Consider the following 19,464-nt stretch of genomic DNA (forward strand, 5'->3'; position numbering starts at 1 on the left):
TGCTGCTGGTAAAGATGGTAAGAGCTCAGATTTTTTCAGTAAGTACATAAGACAGACAGTTAGTGCCATGGGAGTTTTCACATCTGTTCTCAATAATGACCACTGTCTTGGTCAAATTTTAGCCCACTAGTTATATTTTAGCTAATGAAGTTAAGTCATCTTGTTGACAATTTCTTGTTCCCAGGACTCACAACAGCTGTTAGATGGACACAGGGGCTTCCACACCAGGTTCCAGTAACTAATTTACATTGCTGTGTGTCAGCATGATCTCAAGAGGTGAAGAAGAAAAACAGTTCTTTCCTCCTGCCTCAGGGAGAGCCGGGGCTGAGAGTCTGAATCTCATGTGAAAGAAGCTACTAAAACATGTAAGTACTGCATTTACCTGGGGATCTTAAGTCAATTCAGCACATGCAGTTAGATTGAAGCACAACTTCTACAAATAAATTCAAAATACTGTGAGAAAACAGTACCATTCACCTGCTTTCTGAAAGGTACCTGTGAATTCTTCCTATAAATATTCAATTCTAGGATTAAAAGAAATGAAAATATATATATATTTAATTACACCGTTTCTAACTTGAGCATTGCTTCTCTGCTGACAATACACACGTTACCTGAAGTTGAAACAAGGGTGATAACAGAAATAATTAAAGGTGGTATTATGTAATGTAGACTCGTCTCCTGGAACTGTGGCTTTGAACCTTTGGTACATTCTCAGCCTCTGGATGCTAACACTGACAGTAGCCAGCTATGCTATACTGTGGACCAGACCCATTACTGGCATCTGTTTAAGAATGAAGAAACAGACAAAGAGATTATAAATATATAACTATTTTATTTTTAATATTAAATATTTTTAAATTACAAGCAATTTATTGAATCACACTATGCATGATAATCAATATACAGTAGAAATTACAATTTAAAAATGTACACAATTTAAAGACATTTTGACCTGAAATTCATTAACTATGATATATTGCCATAAACCTCATACCTGTATTAAATTACAATAGGAAAACCTCATACCTATGGTTTTGTTACATAGTTTCTCATTTACAAATAGAATTAAACATATATACACACACATCAGTACCATTTGTCATTTAAGTTACACCTACAACTGTGCAAGTTCGAACAATTTCATAAACAAAACTGTAAGTCATATTCAAGTTTCTGAAAAACAGGCTGCTGGTTTTACAAATACTTATTCTCAGTAAGTTTATATGATGTTCGACTCCCCTCTATGCTTTTTCCAGTCTTGTACCGAAGCCATTAACATACAAGGATATTTCTGTATGACTTAAAGCTGAAGTAATTTTGTACACTCCGTTCTTAGTTAAGGCTATTTCTTATAAGGCTAATAAATTTTGATTCCACCAACTCACCGCCTTTCACCAACCCCAACAAAAATAGCCATTCACCAACACCTGACAATGCCGACACCGCAGCGCAGTGCTTCATCAGAAGTCCTTCCACCAACCAGCCTCCTCGCGAAGGAAGCTTTGCGTACAACATAAAAATCTGCTAAAAATACTGATAAAAAGAATGAGGCTTAAATGGCTTTCATTAGTGCATCAACAAGGATATGAAACATGCTTAACTCGATCAATCCCACGAACGTGGCAGTTTCCGTGAGCAGTCAGACGTGCCACGTACCTGCGGATAGGGGATTTGGGAGAGTACAGGCCTTTCCATTAAGACTGAACACACTTCTCACTTTGTTGGCTTCCTACTACAGATCCTCGTTTTTATTTTTTTAAATAAACTTCCTTTGGAGGGAAAAAATCAGGTTTTATAAATTACTTCAGTAGCCAAATTGAGCCAATGTCTTTGAATAACCAAAGTATTGTACTAGAGAAGGAATTAAAATTTAACCAGTCTGAAAAGAGACACATCTACTTCCAAAACTGAAACCATGCTCAAGTAGCTAGTGCAAGAAATTTCATACAGTTTTGAGAATGACTCATAACACATCACCTCATTAAAACACAATTTGTGGAATTACCAGTTCATCTTCGTTGTGTCACTGAGTGCTAGGTGGATATATTTCAATACTGCTAATAGTTGATCAGATGTTATCTATAATATTATTTTTCCAAAGAAGACCTTTTAGATTATTGCCATCTAGCCTTCTGGATTACCGAAACTAAACCCACAGCTTAACTGAAGTGAGTCAACTTCACATATTTCTCTCCTCTTTGTATAGCTGAAAAGGACATTGCTTTGCTTAATATCATACATATCCCAGCCCATTTTGGAAAAAGTGCTCCTTTGGCAATTTGTTAGCAATTAGTCCATTTGTACAAACGGGTAAACTTTCAATTCCTATGCAAGATTTTCTTTAAACTCTGGTAAAGAATAAACATTGTATTTCCATCAAACCAAGGGAATTCCTGTTGGAATGCTGCACAGATGAGAAACAGCTGAGTTTCCATAATTTTAAGGACCAAAATGCTCAACCAAATGTTAACATTTTGGAGTACAAGCTTGTATTTAACTTTGGACTATATTCAAAGTCAAGCAATTCAAAAATTTCACCTCCCAAGGCAGATAAAACCACACACCATCTGCAGATCGCTTACAGAGTTTCATACTTAATTTTGAATTTTCACACTTCAGAGTGTGAGAATTACTGAACCTCAATGTGATACCTTAATCTAGTTGTATTGAGGAGTTTAATATTGAAACTGTGGAATTTCTAAGCAATAATATGTGCACAAAGTCAATTATCTATTTTAATATATGCCAAGTAGCTCACAGCTTCCTTAAGTCCTTCACACTGAAGCACAGTTCTTACTAGCTCTGAACCTGAGTGCCTCATCAAAAAAGTTCTCACCAACACATTGGCAATTTTAAGTAACTTGATAGAACTGAGTCGTTCCCTTTCGGTTGGTATGGAAGCCAGTCTGGCTAAGGGCTAGATAATGCTGGAAAGAAGCAATTAACATATTCCTTTTCATTGAAAACTTACGTGAAAAAAATCAAAATGCATACAGAAGTATAAGACACCAACTTTACAGATCTGTAAATATCCAGTCTTCCTGTACTTCATGGGGCAGATGTTTTCAGGTGACTGGATCTGAACACAGAGCACTAGGACCACCATTATACTGAAGCCCTGCTCAAAAAAGCCACTAAAATACAATGTAATTTAAAGCCAGGTAAACTGTTCCTGTCAGTGTTTCCTACAGATCTGCAGCTGCATAAGGCATTCCAAGAGGCCAGGGATTTGTTTCTCAAATTAACTCACTTTGGAATAGTAATTAAGGATTTTTTTTTTCCAAGCAATTTAAAGAATTTAACCAAATGCACAGGAAAGCATGAGGGTTAAAGAACCACACTGTAATCCTTTCCCTACAGACAGCTTCAGAGTAAACTTTACTATACAACATCTTTGGGTATGCATTTCAAGATGTACCATGGAGCCCTGCAGATATCTTAAGTAAGTCTGGCCTTATAAAGGGTGCAGAATTGGCTATTAACCATTAGTGTAATTCTCAATTGTCGGAACATCACTGAGAGGTAGATCTACCACAGGCCTCTGAATGGTAGCCCCAGTCTGCAGTCAGCAGAAGAGAGCTTCAAAATTCACAGAATGTACAACTGAAGGGCCAAACATGCCTGAAATCCAGTCTGTTTAAGTCAGTCTTTTTTAGAAGATTCACAATTCCCAGTTTTGTACAGTCAATTTTGTTTCTTCTCTCTCCAAGGCAGAAAGTTGTAGTACCAACTGCAAGGCCCTTAAGTATGACATAGTCAGATGGAATTACAGTTCAAGCAGTCAGTAGGATCGTATTCAGGAATCGAGACATTATCTTTCATCTACAAATTCCAGAGTATATCATATACACTATTCCAGTTTCCTATAAAACATGAACACTAACAATCTATAGTCATCATTTAGAAATGGTACTGAATATAAGATTTCAGCAAATCTAACACTCGGAAGTTATGTACGTTTTACAAGTACCGTGCATAGCAAAGGCTACAAAAAGGACAAATTAAACTGGGTAACTGGGCCAATTCAACTTGTCTTATATTCCTTGAAAGATTTAACATTTTGATTCTGTACATCATCAGGAAATAGAGGAAGAATAATCCATAGTGCAATTGTAATAAGCAAAGTAACATGTAGTGATATCTTTTAAATAAATATGGCTCACTACTGATCAACTATCATTCATACAGTTTCAGCAACACAGCCACCTGTTGCACAGGACAGTTATACACAATTCTACAACAGGTGTATGTTCAAACAGATAATGAACCACATGGAAAAATATAAAAAGAATATTATACAATCTCATACATAAACCAGACTGTAGTGTAATTGCTTAACTTGTTTCTTAAGTTATCTGAAAAATACTTCAAGTACTTGAAAACAGCGGCAGAATCATCTTTCAATAATGAAAAGCAAAATTGCACTGATTTAAAAATACATTACAAAGTTAAATACACATTCAAATTAATGTCCTGATTTAACATTGCTTTCAGTGTTTACTTTCATTTGTTAGGGCTTCTTGATTACCTGTGTCACTCCAGGAGATCCAGAGTTCACACAAACAAGTTTCAGACACAGAGTCTGTGCGTCCTGTGTATGAAGTCCCAGAAAGTTTTTAATTCATTTAATCTTTTTCTCCATCTTCACTGCTTCCTATTGGCAGAGGAAAGGTACAGTGAGATCCCCCAGCACAACCATCGCTGCTTTGCAAGACTTTTCCCAGAACTTGCCATTCTGCTATCTCACACTTCTAAGTATTGGCTTATCTTTCCCTAGAGCTTTCAACCACTGTAAACATTTAGCTCACATATGCATATACATCTGCTTAAATCACACAGTTCAATGTCACTTCTCAGGACACAAGGCAGCACAGGATTTCCAAAATCTCTTATCTCAGTAAGTTACAGAGCAGCCAACATTATCTAATCAGTAAACGTGATACAAGAACAATACAGAACTATGTAATTGATTACATTTTTACAAACACTGATTATCAGAAAGGCTCAGCTATCACTAGTATTTTATTTTTATAACGCACTATTTTATCTAGATTAATAATAAGCTAAAGTGATTCAAGCTTGCCCTTTTTTCCCCTTCTAAGTTGAGAAAAATGCATGCAAGCTTTAAAAAGCTTTTTGTTACATACAAGAAAGCTTCTATTAATAGATACTGCTGCTACTCAACAAGCCAATGAACTGATTTGTGTGGCTCTCTGAACTATTCTACTCAGCTTCAGAAAAGATGCTGCACTTCTTGAGAGAATATCAAAAATGCAGTTTCTAGAAAGCAATACATCAAAACTGTAAAACAGGCTTGGACAACTGTAGACAAATTCCTCATCCTGTGCAATAACAATAAAACGACCTATGACAAGGCAATAATGGGAATTATTAAGCTGCCATAATGCTTAAGGACAGTACAGATTTCGTTTCTGTAAATACTGTACTAATTTATGAAACAAGAAGTGGGAGCTTCTCACAGATGTGAGATGTCTCATAGATGTTCCAGAGAATGTACAACCACAAATTTGTAGCCATGTGGCTGCCATACTGAAATACAAGGTCAGACATAACCTTCATAGTAATAAAACATACTTAAAGTATTTAACACAAAACAAAATTTGTCATCTATACTAAAAATCTCCTCGGATAAGTCTTTTAATTGGTAGCTTCAAAATAGTAATTTTAACTAAATCACTTACCTCCTTGCTCTATATCTGAATCTGTAAGATGTGTAAGGGAAAAGCTTGCCATGTTTGCAGGAGAAATAGAGAATCTGGAGTAAGGGGATGAATGTGACCAGTTCTGTTCAAGAGTCCGGGTAGGAGGAGGTGGAGAGAAGTACTTTGACTGAAGAGGTGGTTTAGAGCTAATAAGGCTATTAGCTGCCTTTGATATAAAGGATGGCTCCGAGGAAGAGAAGTCATCATCCCATTCAAAACCGCCACCTTGGTGTAAAAAAACAAAAGAAAACAAGAGATAAATGAGCAGTTTACAACACTGTAGAAGTCACATGATCTTTTAAAAGCAGGTCCCTGGAAGACTGCATTAGCTCAAAACAAACCTATTGTAGCTTTTCAGACAAGACCAAGTCATAACAACATCACAGAATTACAGAGGATGCCAGTGAATTCTGGAAGCAAAATTCAAACTTAGGAGGCTTTTCCACATACCACACAAAAGCATAATACTGACTAAAAAAATTCTAACTCTGTCATGTAAAACCTGACATTCAGTGCCATATAACACTATGCTCAGCAATAAAACAGAGGAGAGGAGTTTGGGAAGTTAGCCATCTTTTGCTTAGGAACTGGCTAGGCATCTGTCTATACATGAGAGCTGGTAAATGATTTTGCACCACTTTTCTTTCTTCTTCTACATCTCTTTGGCTTATTAGATATATTTTTTTTCCCTCAACTCACAGGTTTACTTGCTTTTAATCTTCCTCTCCTCCCATCCCACTGGGAAAGAGCAAGTGGCTGTGTGTGCCCACCTGTCTTCCCACACTTAACTCACAGCATGCGTACACTCAGAGGATAGAAACTGGGGAGAATAAAGGTCACAAACTGAGCACACTGACAGTCATAAAGACACTGCATTTGGAAGAGAAGTGTGTAGCACCTCCCCAGATGCAAAACTCAGCTTCAGAACCATGAGGTTCAAATCTTGCACTCATACCTACATTCTGAAAACATCCAGCTGCTAAAGAAAATTATTTGCTTGCTTTTATTTTATTGAATGCAGGCTTGGGCAGTACAAAGAAAATCCTCACGAGGTCACACAAGCACTCTAACAAGGCCATCTGGTGTGTAACATCCACACCAAAAGAATTTAAAAAGCCTCTTGAGCCAACCCTGTTGGGGTTTAGTCCTGGGGGGGAGGGGGGTCACAAAGATTTCTTACCTGCAGTTTGATCTGGGGGGAGGAGGGGAGGGGAAGGGGTCACAAGGACTTCTTATCTGCAGTTTGGTTGCCTCTTGAGAGGCATCAACAGATAAGCAGTATTAACTCCCAAGCTTTGGTAAACAGTAACATTATTGCCCAAGCCCAGCTGAAGTATTTGCTTCAGATGTGGAATTGAAGCCAGTACGGTATAGTGTACTTATCAAACTACATATTTTAAGTGACAGTTCATTAAAACTATGCAATGCACTCTCAACCTGTGCTGCATATAAGCATTTTCAAGTACCTTCTTCATCTGTTGAGCTTTCTGAATTCGTAAATCTGTTGAAGTAACTAAAACCCGGAGATGGAGCAGGAGTGCTGTGAGAGCCTTCGCCATTCAAGTCTGCTACACGGTTTCCCAATTCCTTAGTTGGTGTTTCCTAATGCAAACAAAACAGGTTTAACCCTTTTGTACATGCAATGTATCCATGCAGTTAGATGATAGCTTTCCAAAATTTCTCATTTTCCCTTTCAATTCTACTACTGAATAAAATGGTCTGCAAGCTCTTACTTATAACCACGCAACAGAACTTTGAGTTGTACTTTAAGCATATACATACACTTCCATTTTCTAAACAAGTTCTATCAACTCAATGCTAAAATGCATGCAGAAATGAGCATTTCAACATCATTTATAGTTAAAACACTTCATCTCCAATTAAACAGATATGGTTCCCTTATGAGCCATACACAGGCTGGTATTGGTTTGGTTTTTTATTCCCGTTTTAAAGCAGCCTACAGTCTTGTCTCTCAGCATTTTTTGTTGGCTTGCTTGTTCATTTTTTTTACTCCTTAGTTCTAGTTCAGGATGAAGAAACTAATGCTGCATGACTGGCATGTGAAGCAGCCAATATGTTAGAAATTACTGTAAGACTTCATAGTTAAACAACTGGGCAGTTTAATACATCTTATTTTTATCTTCCCCTCTAACAGTAGGATTATTATTCTACAGAACACAAAGAAATAATATCACCTGTTTCCTACTGCAGATGATGACTCCTAGTATTTATACACATCACCACAAGCATTTCCAAAGCCTGACAACATGACTGTTCTTTTAGACTCACTGTACTGGTGGAAACTGATACAACGGGATTGTATTTTAATGTTGTAGCAATTGCACAAGTTTAAAAATTGATAGAGCAAATGGGAAACAAATCTAACCTTGGATTGCATAAGCAGATCAGTGTTATTTTATGAATTTGAATAACATTATTAATAAAAAGTAGTATTGTCATCTAACTACTTCTCTCACCTTTTGATTATAGTTCAAGGTAAACTGTTTTAGTGCTAATTAATGCAAGATCCAGTGTTTTTACCTGTATAATAAACACATTCAAACTTAAATCTTAAGTCCTCAAACTCAAGGTTAAAGACAACAGGTTGTCCACTTCCATAAAGCCACAACATTCCAGAAAATAAAATTACTAACAAAATCTAGTCCATAATATGCTGTCTCACACACCCAACTTAAGCATAGCCTTACAAGCACCAGTGATACATGACTAAAAAAACAGTTTAAATCTAGTGCATACAGCCAGGGTTCAAAAAACAGTGAGAATTTATGACTTGGCAAGCAACGCTGTGCAAAGCAAAACTGCATTTCCAGTCACTGCAGCCATTCTATTGCCAGCATAAAACTGCACCTCAGCAGGAAAGAGTTTCTTTACACAAAGGAAAAAGAACCAACATCACAAACAAGATCCAAAAAAATCAATTGTAACAGTGAATCCACAAGTATTATTGATCTATTCTACCACTTCATGTTTAAAACAACCTTTTACTTCCTCATCAAAAAAACCAGATACCTGATCAAACAGATAGACCGTGACATCATCAAAGAACGTTACAGCCTTCTTCTCGTTTTTCCAGTGCTCCGGTTGCCTTTCATGAAGCGGTTTGGGAAGTTTCAGTAAGCTTCTCAGATGTTTTCCATCATCCTTGTCAGTAAGTATCTCAGGAACCTGGTGAACAGTTTCATCCTCACTGTCAGAACTCAGGCTGTGCATGTGAAAAGTCCTCATGTCATCCTCAGAATCACTGTTTTCATCTTCCTCATCTGCATCATCACCGTCTTCTAAATCAAGCATTCCAGAAACATCAAGCTTGCCAAGGTATTTACCTTCAATATCTGGCTCTTTCAGCTTTTGTCCTTCGTTATGGTAGAAGAGTTTCTCACTATCATTGGAATCTAAAGAATTGTGTATGTTATGCACAGACTTAAAGTCTCTGTGTGAAAGAAGTTCTGAAGTGTTGGTGCCAACGCAAGAGACACTTTTATGGCAAGTCTCAGAGGGCTTTATTTCATCCCTCACATTATCTCCCATTGATATCTCCAGGGAATTCAGAGTTGCCTCAGTCCACTCCTCAGGACATCCCTCCACCCTTACATCCAGCTCTTCCCTCTCTATCTTACAATTCAGTTCAGGTTTTATATTCTGAATACAGGTATCCTGGTAATTCCTTACATTGTGCTTTTGCGGTCTCTCTTCCAAACAGTAATCCTTCTCATTATTATTTTCTCCTCTATTTGAAGAAGCACCACAGGTAGTCTCCCTTGATAGATTTACAGTCTCTTCTGTTTTCTTATCTGGCTCGGAATCATTATCAGAGAAATAGGCAGAGTCTCTGTATGAATTTTGATTTGATAATGGGGTTATTTCAAAGTTGCTGTTTACTGCATCTAAGCAAGGTGCTGCTTCTGAAACAATTATGACTGGATTAGAAGGCAGATCATTGACACTGCTGTCACTGACACCACAGTGAGCAGTATCCCCACTGGAAGCATCCTCAACAGTAACATGGGAAGTCCATTCTGGAGACTCCAGATTCTCTGTTTCATAGCCGCTGTCAGCAGGCTTATCAGGAGGCAAAAGTTTTTGAGGACTTTGAGCCTGTAAAGATTCTAAAACTTCTATTACATCTAAAGAATCCAAAGAATCAGGCGTCTCTAAGACTTGGTCTACAGTTTCCCTAGGAGATGGGCTATCTTCCAAAAGACTGTCCTGACTTGCGCAGTCTGAAGCACCAACAGAAATTAAGATCACCTCTTCTGGAACGTCCTTACAGTTCTCAAAATTATTGGATGTTTCCTGTCTTTCCTCTAACAAATCTTCATCTTTTTTAAGTATGGGAGACTTACATTGCAAGTTTCTTTCCATACCTTCCTGATCCCATTTTTCCCTATTAAGAGCTATTTCATCAGACTCGGAAAGTATTCCCTGTTTTATTTGTACATCACTCTGATCTGCTTCAGCAGCAGTGCTGTAATATGAATTCTTTCCAACATTATTATTTTTTGCATTACTGGACAGCTCTTGAAAGAAAGTATCATTGTTACAGAACAAGGCTTGGTTGACTTCCACATTTGAAAGTTTCCTCTCATCCTTCAAATAAGGAAGACTTGTATCTTTATCATGCAACTTATACACTGCAGGTGGACTAGAGGATGCCTCTATCTCTCTGGTAGTCTGACACTGAGAATTTGTATCTTTATCCACTGCTACTGGGTTAAAGTTTTCATCTTTCACAGTTCCAGAATTTTCATGTATTAAAGAAAAGACCTGCACATTCTCAGCCAATACAGGCTCAGGCTCTACAGAGCTCCTACTTGTGGTTTTTAGAACAGCTTCTGTTTTTTGCCCAAAATCACTGCTGGTTTTATTAGGCAGTATCCCCGTTAATAAGTTTTTCTCTTGAAGAAACAAGAAGTTATCAGAAAGTTCTTCTAAAGTTACCAACTCAGACTGGTTAGAGATGTTTTCACATACAGCAACTGTTTTGTTTTCAGAAGCATGAGTAGAATGCTCTTTCTCACCAAAACCTGTGACATTCGTAATATCTGTGTTTGAGTTTAAAACAGTTGGTTTAAAGTCTTTAGGAATATTATTTGTTTCAGCAAAACCAAGTACTTTTTTATTTATTAATTCTTCTGATCTGTCAATGTCATTAAATATACTTTGGAAAGGACTTTCTGGACTACTAGTAGCAGGTAAAAATTCCTCTTTGGGATCTGTATTGTAGTGGAAGAAGTCCCCATCAGTGCTAGATTCTTCAACATCAAGATCCCTGAGAACCATGAAATGAGAACTTTTTTCTTGTACAGCTTCTTGATCAACTTCTGTAGTCAGTACAACTGATTGGTTATCGAAATTCATGCTGCAGCCACTACCTTTTTCCTCTAACTGGATATAGTAGTCATTTCCAACTGAAAGTTTGTGTGCATCAAACACAGGTAACACCCCAGGAACAGCTCGTGATGCTTCCTGACCACTTCCATCCTGTGCTCCTGGCCCTTGCTCTGAAAGGGACCTTTCAAAAACCTCCACTGGAAAGAAAATACTTGTGTATGTCATTGCTTCATCAGGATTCACATGACCACACTCATCAAAATGATCATGTTTAGCTGCTTCCCAGATATATTCAAAGCTCAGACCCTGGCTTGTTTCAGTTACAGTAAGAACCTCCTCCATTTCATGGCCAAGTCTATCTCCTGTGAAGTGATCTAAGATTGGAAATGCAGAATTATTTGTTTCTCTATTTGAGGTGTTTGGTTTAAGAGCATTCCATTGCTGTTCAAAATCAATCTCTGAGTCCCTTTGGCTTTGCATGCGAAGGTAAGTTAGAAGTCTATGCACTTCTTCTGCTGTTGGTCTCTTCTCTGGAGGTAGCCAGCAGAATTGCAGAACTTCATACCTGTGCAAACAAGAAAAGAATATGTTTCAATACTTTCCATATCAAAAGCAATTTATAGTAATTAGATAATCAATGAACTAAAGAGCAAAACATATTACTGACAGGAATTTGAATCTACAGCAATTCCTCTCATTTCTCTCTAATGTTTCTTTGTCAGTAACTTACAATAATTTCAATATACTTCTAAGAGAAATGGATAGTACGAAAAACATCTTTACCAGCTTTAAAAATAAATTTAAAAAGTTGAAGTTTACCATCTATCAGAGTATGGCTGCTCCAGATGTGGCTTAAAAAGTTTAACCTGCTTCTCTTTTATGACATGGGTTAACACTTCCCTGTCAGAGAAATCTGAGTAAGGCTGAGCAGCATTCTCAAACAGCTCCCATAACGTCACACCCAGGGACCTGGAAAAGAGCAGCAGAATGACAGTACATTCCAAGAACTATTTTTAAATTGCTGTAAGAAAATAAATACTACATAAACAATCTACAAGAACCACCAAATATAATTCTCCTATTGGCTCAACAGGAATTTTAGAACCCGTTAACTCATTTTAATTGCATTTGATGGAATGTTAGAAGTCTTAAGAGCCAAGCTCTTTAAAGCAATGCCAATAAAGGTAACAAAACACATGAGGTTGCAAATGACTGATCTGTGGAAGAAACTCTTGCATATTAAAAAGCATAACCTTATGGTTAGTATAACAGTAGGAAAGGAAATCTTTAGTCAGAAATTGCAGTTACAAGTTAGATCACTAGAAAGCAAATATGTGTCAGTTTTCTTTAAACTGGTATTTTTGAAGCTGCAGAACTGGGAAGTACTGTATTTGTTCAGTGCTACATACTACATTAACCATATTTTCAGTGATTAGGAGTTCATCCCAATTCTTTGGACTACCTTTACTTCCTCAAAATGCAAAGTAACTGACTCTACATGAATTACCATAGAACTACTTAGTTCAGAAGAGGTCTCTGGAAGTAATCTAGTAGCAACTTATACAAAGCAGCTCTGTATAAAAGGCACTAAAATTCGGGATGCTTAAGGCCCTGGCTGCTGGTAGTTTAGATTAAAAGTACAATCCAAGGAACTTTGCTTGAAGGATGCAAGAAAAAGTACTTAGATCATTTCTACACATCTTTCTGTAAACCTAGGTTTACATTAAAAAATAAAACAATTTATTATTTAATACCCTTAGATGTTTTCAAGAACTGTCAGCCTAAGCCACAAATTCCATCCCTCAAATTTCCTTGGAATTCAAGGGGAACTTGATGACTTAAAAAAAATTCCTCATCAAGATTTTCTCCAGTCCCTCTATAGCTCTTTGGTAACAGAGGCAGTTAACTGCAGCCCTCAAACATTACAGCATGAAACATTTCTACCAGTTAAACTTAGTTGAGTTCTAGTGGGATCAACTTCAGTATGTTTTTAGATCATCTACAGCTATTATATATTAATGCAAAAAAATATTCACTATTTCCTTCCTTCACAAACTCTTGAAGACATCTGTCAAACATCTTTTTATTAATGCTTTTTTTTTCTGCTTCTTTTTTCTTAATCTGGTTTTTCTCACAGCACACTTCTAAGCTGCTTTCCAAAGCAAGATGAAGTTTCAGATTTGTAGAGATTATCCTACTGTACATTTGATAAAATCAACAAGTTGCGTACTTGGCCAACATTCAATTTAACTTTAAATATCATTTATTTCTTCATATAGTCTTTGAAAATTTATTCCAAAATCTAACACTGAAATCATTTTAAAATTTGCTACATACCATATGTTACTGTATTTATTTTGCTCTGCTGATAACAGTTTGTCTTGAAAACTCGTTACTAACTCAGGTGCGGTCCATCGGAGAGGAACAAGTTTCTTCCCATCTGTCTCAATATAATCTTCCTATATTATTGAAGGAAAAAAAACAGAAAAAACATTGAATCTACTTCCAGAACCTGACAAACTTTTCCTCAGCCTGGTTTTATGTGATCACTGTGTGTAAAAATGAGAACTGAAATAAATCCCATTTTACCCAAGTAGCAGAGAAAGTGCTATAGAAAAAAGTACTCACTGCACAATAAAACTGAACACCAACTTCTTGTTTAGGATTTGCTACTCAAAACTTTCCAATGCATGCTTTTCATCTTTCACCTTCTCAGTATTCTTAAGTATTTAAAACATTTTCTTTAAATGTCATTGCATTTTCTTTTCTTAAAATGTTAAAGTGAATTTTTGCATAACACCTGCCATTACTATTTTAGGACTACTGCATATTAACATATAAACAAACACATACATTTAAACTTAACAAGCAGTTTCTATAAGCTCCACTTCTGGAAAGATCAGCTATTCTGCTGCATGAGGCTTGCTACAGTTATTTGCCAGCTATTCTCTGAACATCCAATAATCAAAGAAAAATCTACTATCAAATCACAACCTTAAAACATTCTCGTTATGACCTTACACTCCCAAACCCTTACAAAAAATTGGTAGGTGACTAGATTAACTTACCTTGTACCTACTGAATCCTATACCATAATCTCCTACTTTGACATTTAAATCAGACGTAAGAAAGCAATTTCGTAAGGCCAAGTCACTGCAAAAGCAAGCAAATAAACAGTGAGTCTTCAACCCAAAGTAAGACCAACGGGTTAAAAAAAGGAATGCTTTAGAGGAGTCAGGCCACAACTCGGAGTATCAGATAAAAAAAACCATCTTCCAAAGATAACCAGTTACACACAGGCACACAATACAACAGCAAGCAGCAGGACATACCCATGCCCGATAACCAACCACATGGGGAGATTCATTTTAAAAATTACAATTTTGAGCCAAACTAAATATGATGATGGTTACTTTTACATACAAAGCCTAAAATATTAGAAAGTGACTTCAAATCAATAGTAGGTTATGTTGGCATGATTAAACTACTGCAGGCTAAGACTAAATTATCATTTTAAAAGCCTGATACAACTCACACTGTCCTTCACAAAATAAAGTTCAGAATGACACCTGTGGTTGAAAGATACTCCTAGAAGTGTAGACCATGTCACAGAGTACTTATATGCAACCACTGCATTCTGCTTATTCTACAGTGCAGATCATTCAGGACTGTCACACACTGGAGCAACGTCAGCCCCACCTCACCCCACCTGTCACTGCATGCCTGCCAGCTTCTCTGTCAGAAGCAAAGACTACCAACAACTCACACCAGGTTTAAATACTACCAACTTTCAATATGACACTAAGCAACCAGTGTTATCTTACATTCACAGCTAAATTCCTCTAAATAAATAATAGTCATACAGTTCTTTGAACAAGAACTACGGTGTCTGACAAAGACCATCAGAAGTAGTCATGCATTTCATAGAAGTTCCTTTAACAATCAAATCCAAGTTCCTTTGGTAAAGGAAACAAAAGGCTCTTGAAAATGCACTTCCAGTTTCTGCCATAACCCAGACCACAACCACTCACAGTGGTTATTACAGTGCTGTTGTAATAACAAGAAGCTGCCTCAGCCCACTGTGCAAACTCAGAAATTAGTACAAGCATAACTGGAAGTGCACCAGAAGAACTGTACCACTGCTTCTGTGTGCATTAAAAGAAAAATTTCCCAAGTGCACGGTCTGGAAACTACATGATTTCTCTACTTAAAGGAATAAGGAATTATTTTTCCTTCCAGAATCACTGCATTTCATAGGACAGAAGCCCATATTTAAGCTTGAAGTACACCCCAGAACTCTTCAGTTTATTTCACACTATTTAAATATCCTAAAAGAGAATACATATCTTCAGTTGCTTGAATTTACCACTAACAACAAAATCACTGATGCTGGAGCTTTACCACTTACTTACTCTGACAGCATCAGGATAGTGCTGCTAGACTTCTGCAGATCCACAGAATAATTTATCAACTTTAAGTGTATTTAACTGAAAATATCCTGACAGAATTTAATACCTACAAAGCCACGCTGCTGCAGTACAAGAAACAGCCATCAGTCAGTGTAATAGGCACAACTGGTACTACCTTCAAGTCATTTGCAGTGGTTAATTAAGCAGGTTTAACAATGCTCAATTTTGTTGTTTTACACCAACTAAGAGTGAAGTTTAATAGTTTCCCCTAAACAGCACAGTGTGCACTGACAAACTCTAGCACAAGTCCTTAACTTGCTTATAGAAATGATGCAAGTTGTATTTCTACCACCAAGAACCAACTGATCCAACAACCATCACCACCAGGAAACGATGCTGTGACACTAATGGTTGCACCAGGTAAGCCACATTTGGGGAGCAACTACGCCAATACTTGAGTCACTCCAAGTCTAAAGTGGATGTGCTCCAGTTCCTTCATGTGTTTTTAATCATAAACTCTGGCATAATTCAGAGCAGTTAGTTTCACGAACATTTTTTCAGACCTCTTACAACTACTGCCATTCTTTCACAGTAACTGCACCATCTTTAACTACAAGAAATTCTGGGTTTATCTCCTGAAATGAATATTCTCTCCCCTTATAGTCTCTACCAATTCTGCCTAGCTCCATTTCTGAAGACTGAGAGGCTGCATGAAGAATGATTTAGTGAGAGATACCCTGCTTCACATTTTTTCATTTTACCTCAGCTTCTCCCTTACTATATCAGGAAAGCAGCAACTTCCATGTTTAGTATCAAAGCTAACATGCTACCAAAAGTTCTACACTGCTGTAAGCCATCAAAGTACAGTCAGACTTATCAAAATTCTAATTACGCCCTCCCTTCCCAACAAAACTTATTTAACTTCTCTAAGAATTAATCAAACAACTATGTCTTCTGCACTGGCTTTGCAGAAAGCTGTGCTCTATGGGCTGCAGAGCCCAAAGGCAGGTGAGAGCTGTACAACCACACCAATCAGCATCACCATAAGCATCACACCTTTATGATTTACACCACAGAAATACGGACAAAGCACAGTCTTGAATGCATGCTTATTTTAATGAAAATATCCATATAAATTCTGAAGTGTAACCTAAGGAAAAAGTAATTTATTTGGAAAACATACCTATGCACAAAATTATGTTTATGCATTACAGCAAGTCCAGCAGCAATCTCACATGCCATTCTCTGTAGCAGCATGATTTGTGAATCTCCTCTAATGTGGTCCTGCTCATTGCAGATGTAAGTTTTCAGGTCACCCTGTAAAAGAAGTTGAAAATACTGACCAGTGCTGTGAGTTGAGTGAATCTCAAAAGTATTTAATGAAAAGCCACCTAACAACATCTCTTGCTTTATCAGTCGAAAAGGCTAGTACTAGATACAAACAGATCTGTGCTTAATAAAGAATTTCAAGTTTCCCATCACCATCAGGATACATAGAGAAGTTATTCAAGGCAGCTGGTACATCCTTTTAAGGGTTTTTAAATCACATCATTTAGTAATTAACAGCTAGATTACACTACCACAGAACAACCATAACTGTCAAACAATAATACCTCCCAGTAAAAATATGATGAGCTTCTGTTTTTAAACAGGATAAGTCAAAATTGCAAGTGCTCCCATTCAGCAAAACTGACTGGAATACACAAGGGGATGGGAGAGAGAGGCAACAATTTCAGCCACTGCTGGCTCATCAGGGAGCTCCAGGGATAAAAGAGCACAGTAATACAGCCCACTCCTATCAAGCAAATGGCTTGAGAAGGCATTTTTGTTTTAGAAGAAAATGAATTGTATGAAAGCTGCACAATACTTTCCATCAACTTACTTCACTGGTGTAACATATTGATTGGGCTTTAACTGCACAAGTCACCAGTGCCTCAGCTTGGACTTGAAGGGAGAGTGAAAGGAGGTCTTGAGGTTGTACAGACAAGGCAGCAGTCTATGCACTGGCTAAAATGTGCTTCTTTACAGAAGGTAAGAGCAAAAATCACTACACTTAAGTATATAAACACGTATAAGCACACATCTGCCTTTCTATCTTGCTTGAGCAGAACTCAGAACTCCCAAATGAACAGTGTCCATAACAGATTCCCTATCCCACAGGGAAACAAACACAACAGAGCACAACACACCAATGTCAGCCCTAGGTGGCAGCATGCTGCTGAGGAAAGGCAAACTACCTGTTGGGAAACTGTCCTCACTATTAAAACAGCAACTGCCTGTTTACAGGTTGTCCCAGTTGGATTAAGTTCCTGGGATGCCTTTAGGTGCACAAAGGAATTACTTTTTAATTTTTAAATGCATTAGTAACAGCAGTGCTGCATGGCATCCCTTCTTTAATAAATAATTCATGTAGACACACATTCTTGTAGGATATGCAACTTGCATTAAATCTAGCATGTCAAATCATATCGGTTGTTTTCTCCATCCAATTTATAGCAACATTCAAGAGTAAAATATAGAATTGCTATTTGGTACTGGTTTAAGACAGTACTTATGCCAAACTTGGGGGATACTGATGAATACCTTCAAGTGCTGGACTGCCACCCAGATGGAGCTGCGCAGGGTGGAAGAAGTGCTCCTGTACCTCCTGGTCTGCAATGCTGCTTTGAGCAGGAGGCTGAACTGGAGAGCTCCTGAGGTTCCCTTCCAGCCTGAATTATTCTACACCTCCCTGCCTACCAGCAGACAGCAGCAGTGCAACAACAAAATTAATATTATATGAGCCACAAAAGAGCCCTTCATTGGACAGAGGTTTTTAATGCAGTAAACTTCAAAGTTTATACATCTGAGTAAACACAGCTATGCAAAATTCCTTGCTCAGATACCTAAATCACACTTCAGGAAGGCTCTGCTTGTTCTGCCACTGCCTCCTATCTTTTCTCTTGGGAATCAATGAAGAACTAAATTACACTTTTCCTTTCACCCCCTCTCAGTTCTAGCCAGGATCAGTTCAGCCTTCTTTGTAAAGAGCAACATACTGAGACTTATTCCCACCACCATCCCAACCGCTAGAAGCCAGGGACATTATTTATCTGCAGTATTCTTCTGTAGCTTTCTGGGTTGTGCAAGTCCCAGTTTGGTCCACAAGGACACCCAAACAGCTGACGTGACTCTTCAAACCAGCAGGTACTGACAGTAGGAGTTTGAGAAGTGTAAAAAATTACCAAATTATTCCCCCACACAACACTCCTTACCAAGCTGGAAAGCTACCTGCCAAGCCACATAACACCATGTAATTAAGAGAATGAAAATATTACTTCTGCCTCTCTACTCCAACATTGCTCCACTGTATACGTACCTGTAATGACTGCTGTTAAAATATTAACAGTACACATCCTTTATACCCGTAGAAAGTTGTTAAAGTGTAAGTTTAAGAAATATTATGCAGTTCTGACAACAAGAAATCTTTGGACCCAACAGACATTATTTCTGATGCTGCCACAATCTATCAACCCTCTAGTTTTCTCTTATGATTATTAAATATATTTGTTGAACTCTAGGTAAGTTTTCATTGCCAAGTTTTTGTTTTTTTTTTTTATTTTTATTTGAGAACAATGCTTTCAAGTGGCAGTAATCAGAAAGGCCGAACAAAAGAAAGAAAACTGCTGCAAGCAGGCACCTCCCAGTAACAGCATCCCTGAAGCAAGCTACAGGGCATTCCGGGCAAATCCTGCATGCTGCTGATCTCATCTGCTCAGGGAATTGTAAAATATTTCTTCAAGAACCATTTGATAGGCAAATCAGCCTCAGCATATACATGCTACTTCCTCATTTGAATAACTTTCCCTTACTCATAAATTATGTCCATTCATTAGAGGAGTTGCTGTGCTGACAAAATGCTGGCCATGCATGACCAAGTAATATATTAAAGTTAATAAGCCAGCTACCACTATTTTTAACCTGGCATCATTCTACAG

General features: G+C 37.5%; 1 protein-coding gene across 1 annotated transcript in view; it reads right to left on the reverse strand.

Moving 5' to 3' along the window:
* Positions 1-4,569: 4,569 nt before the first annotated feature.
* Positions 4,570-19,464, reverse strand: part of LMTK2 (lemur tail kinase 2) — a 32,618-nt gene continuing 17,723 nt past the window's right edge. Inside the window, exons 7-14 of the mRNA XM_031606763.2 lie at positions 16,671-16,804; positions 14,147-14,231; positions 13,416-13,537; positions 11,898-12,047; positions 8,757-11,643; positions 7,193-7,328; positions 5,706-5,951; positions 4,570-4,657 (exon numbers count right to left, since the gene is read on the reverse strand). Coding sequence (XP_031462623.2) covers positions 4,629-4,657; positions 5,706-5,951; positions 7,193-7,328; positions 8,757-11,643; positions 11,898-12,047; positions 13,416-13,537; positions 14,147-14,231; positions 16,671-16,804 — 3,789 coding nt within the window. The 3' untranslated portion in view covers positions 4,570-4,628. The remainder of the gene's footprint in view (positions 4,658-5,705; positions 5,952-7,192; positions 7,329-8,756; positions 11,644-11,897; positions 12,048-13,415; positions 13,538-14,146; positions 14,232-16,670; positions 16,805-19,464) is intronic.

The sequence above is a fragment of the Phasianus colchicus genome, chromosome 16 (genome assembly GCF_987193195.1).
Source record: "Phasianus colchicus chromosome 16, bPhaCol1.hap1.1, whole genome shotgun sequence".
Lineage (NCBI taxonomy): Eukaryota > Metazoa > Chordata > Aves > Galliformes > Phasianidae > Phasianus > Phasianus colchicus.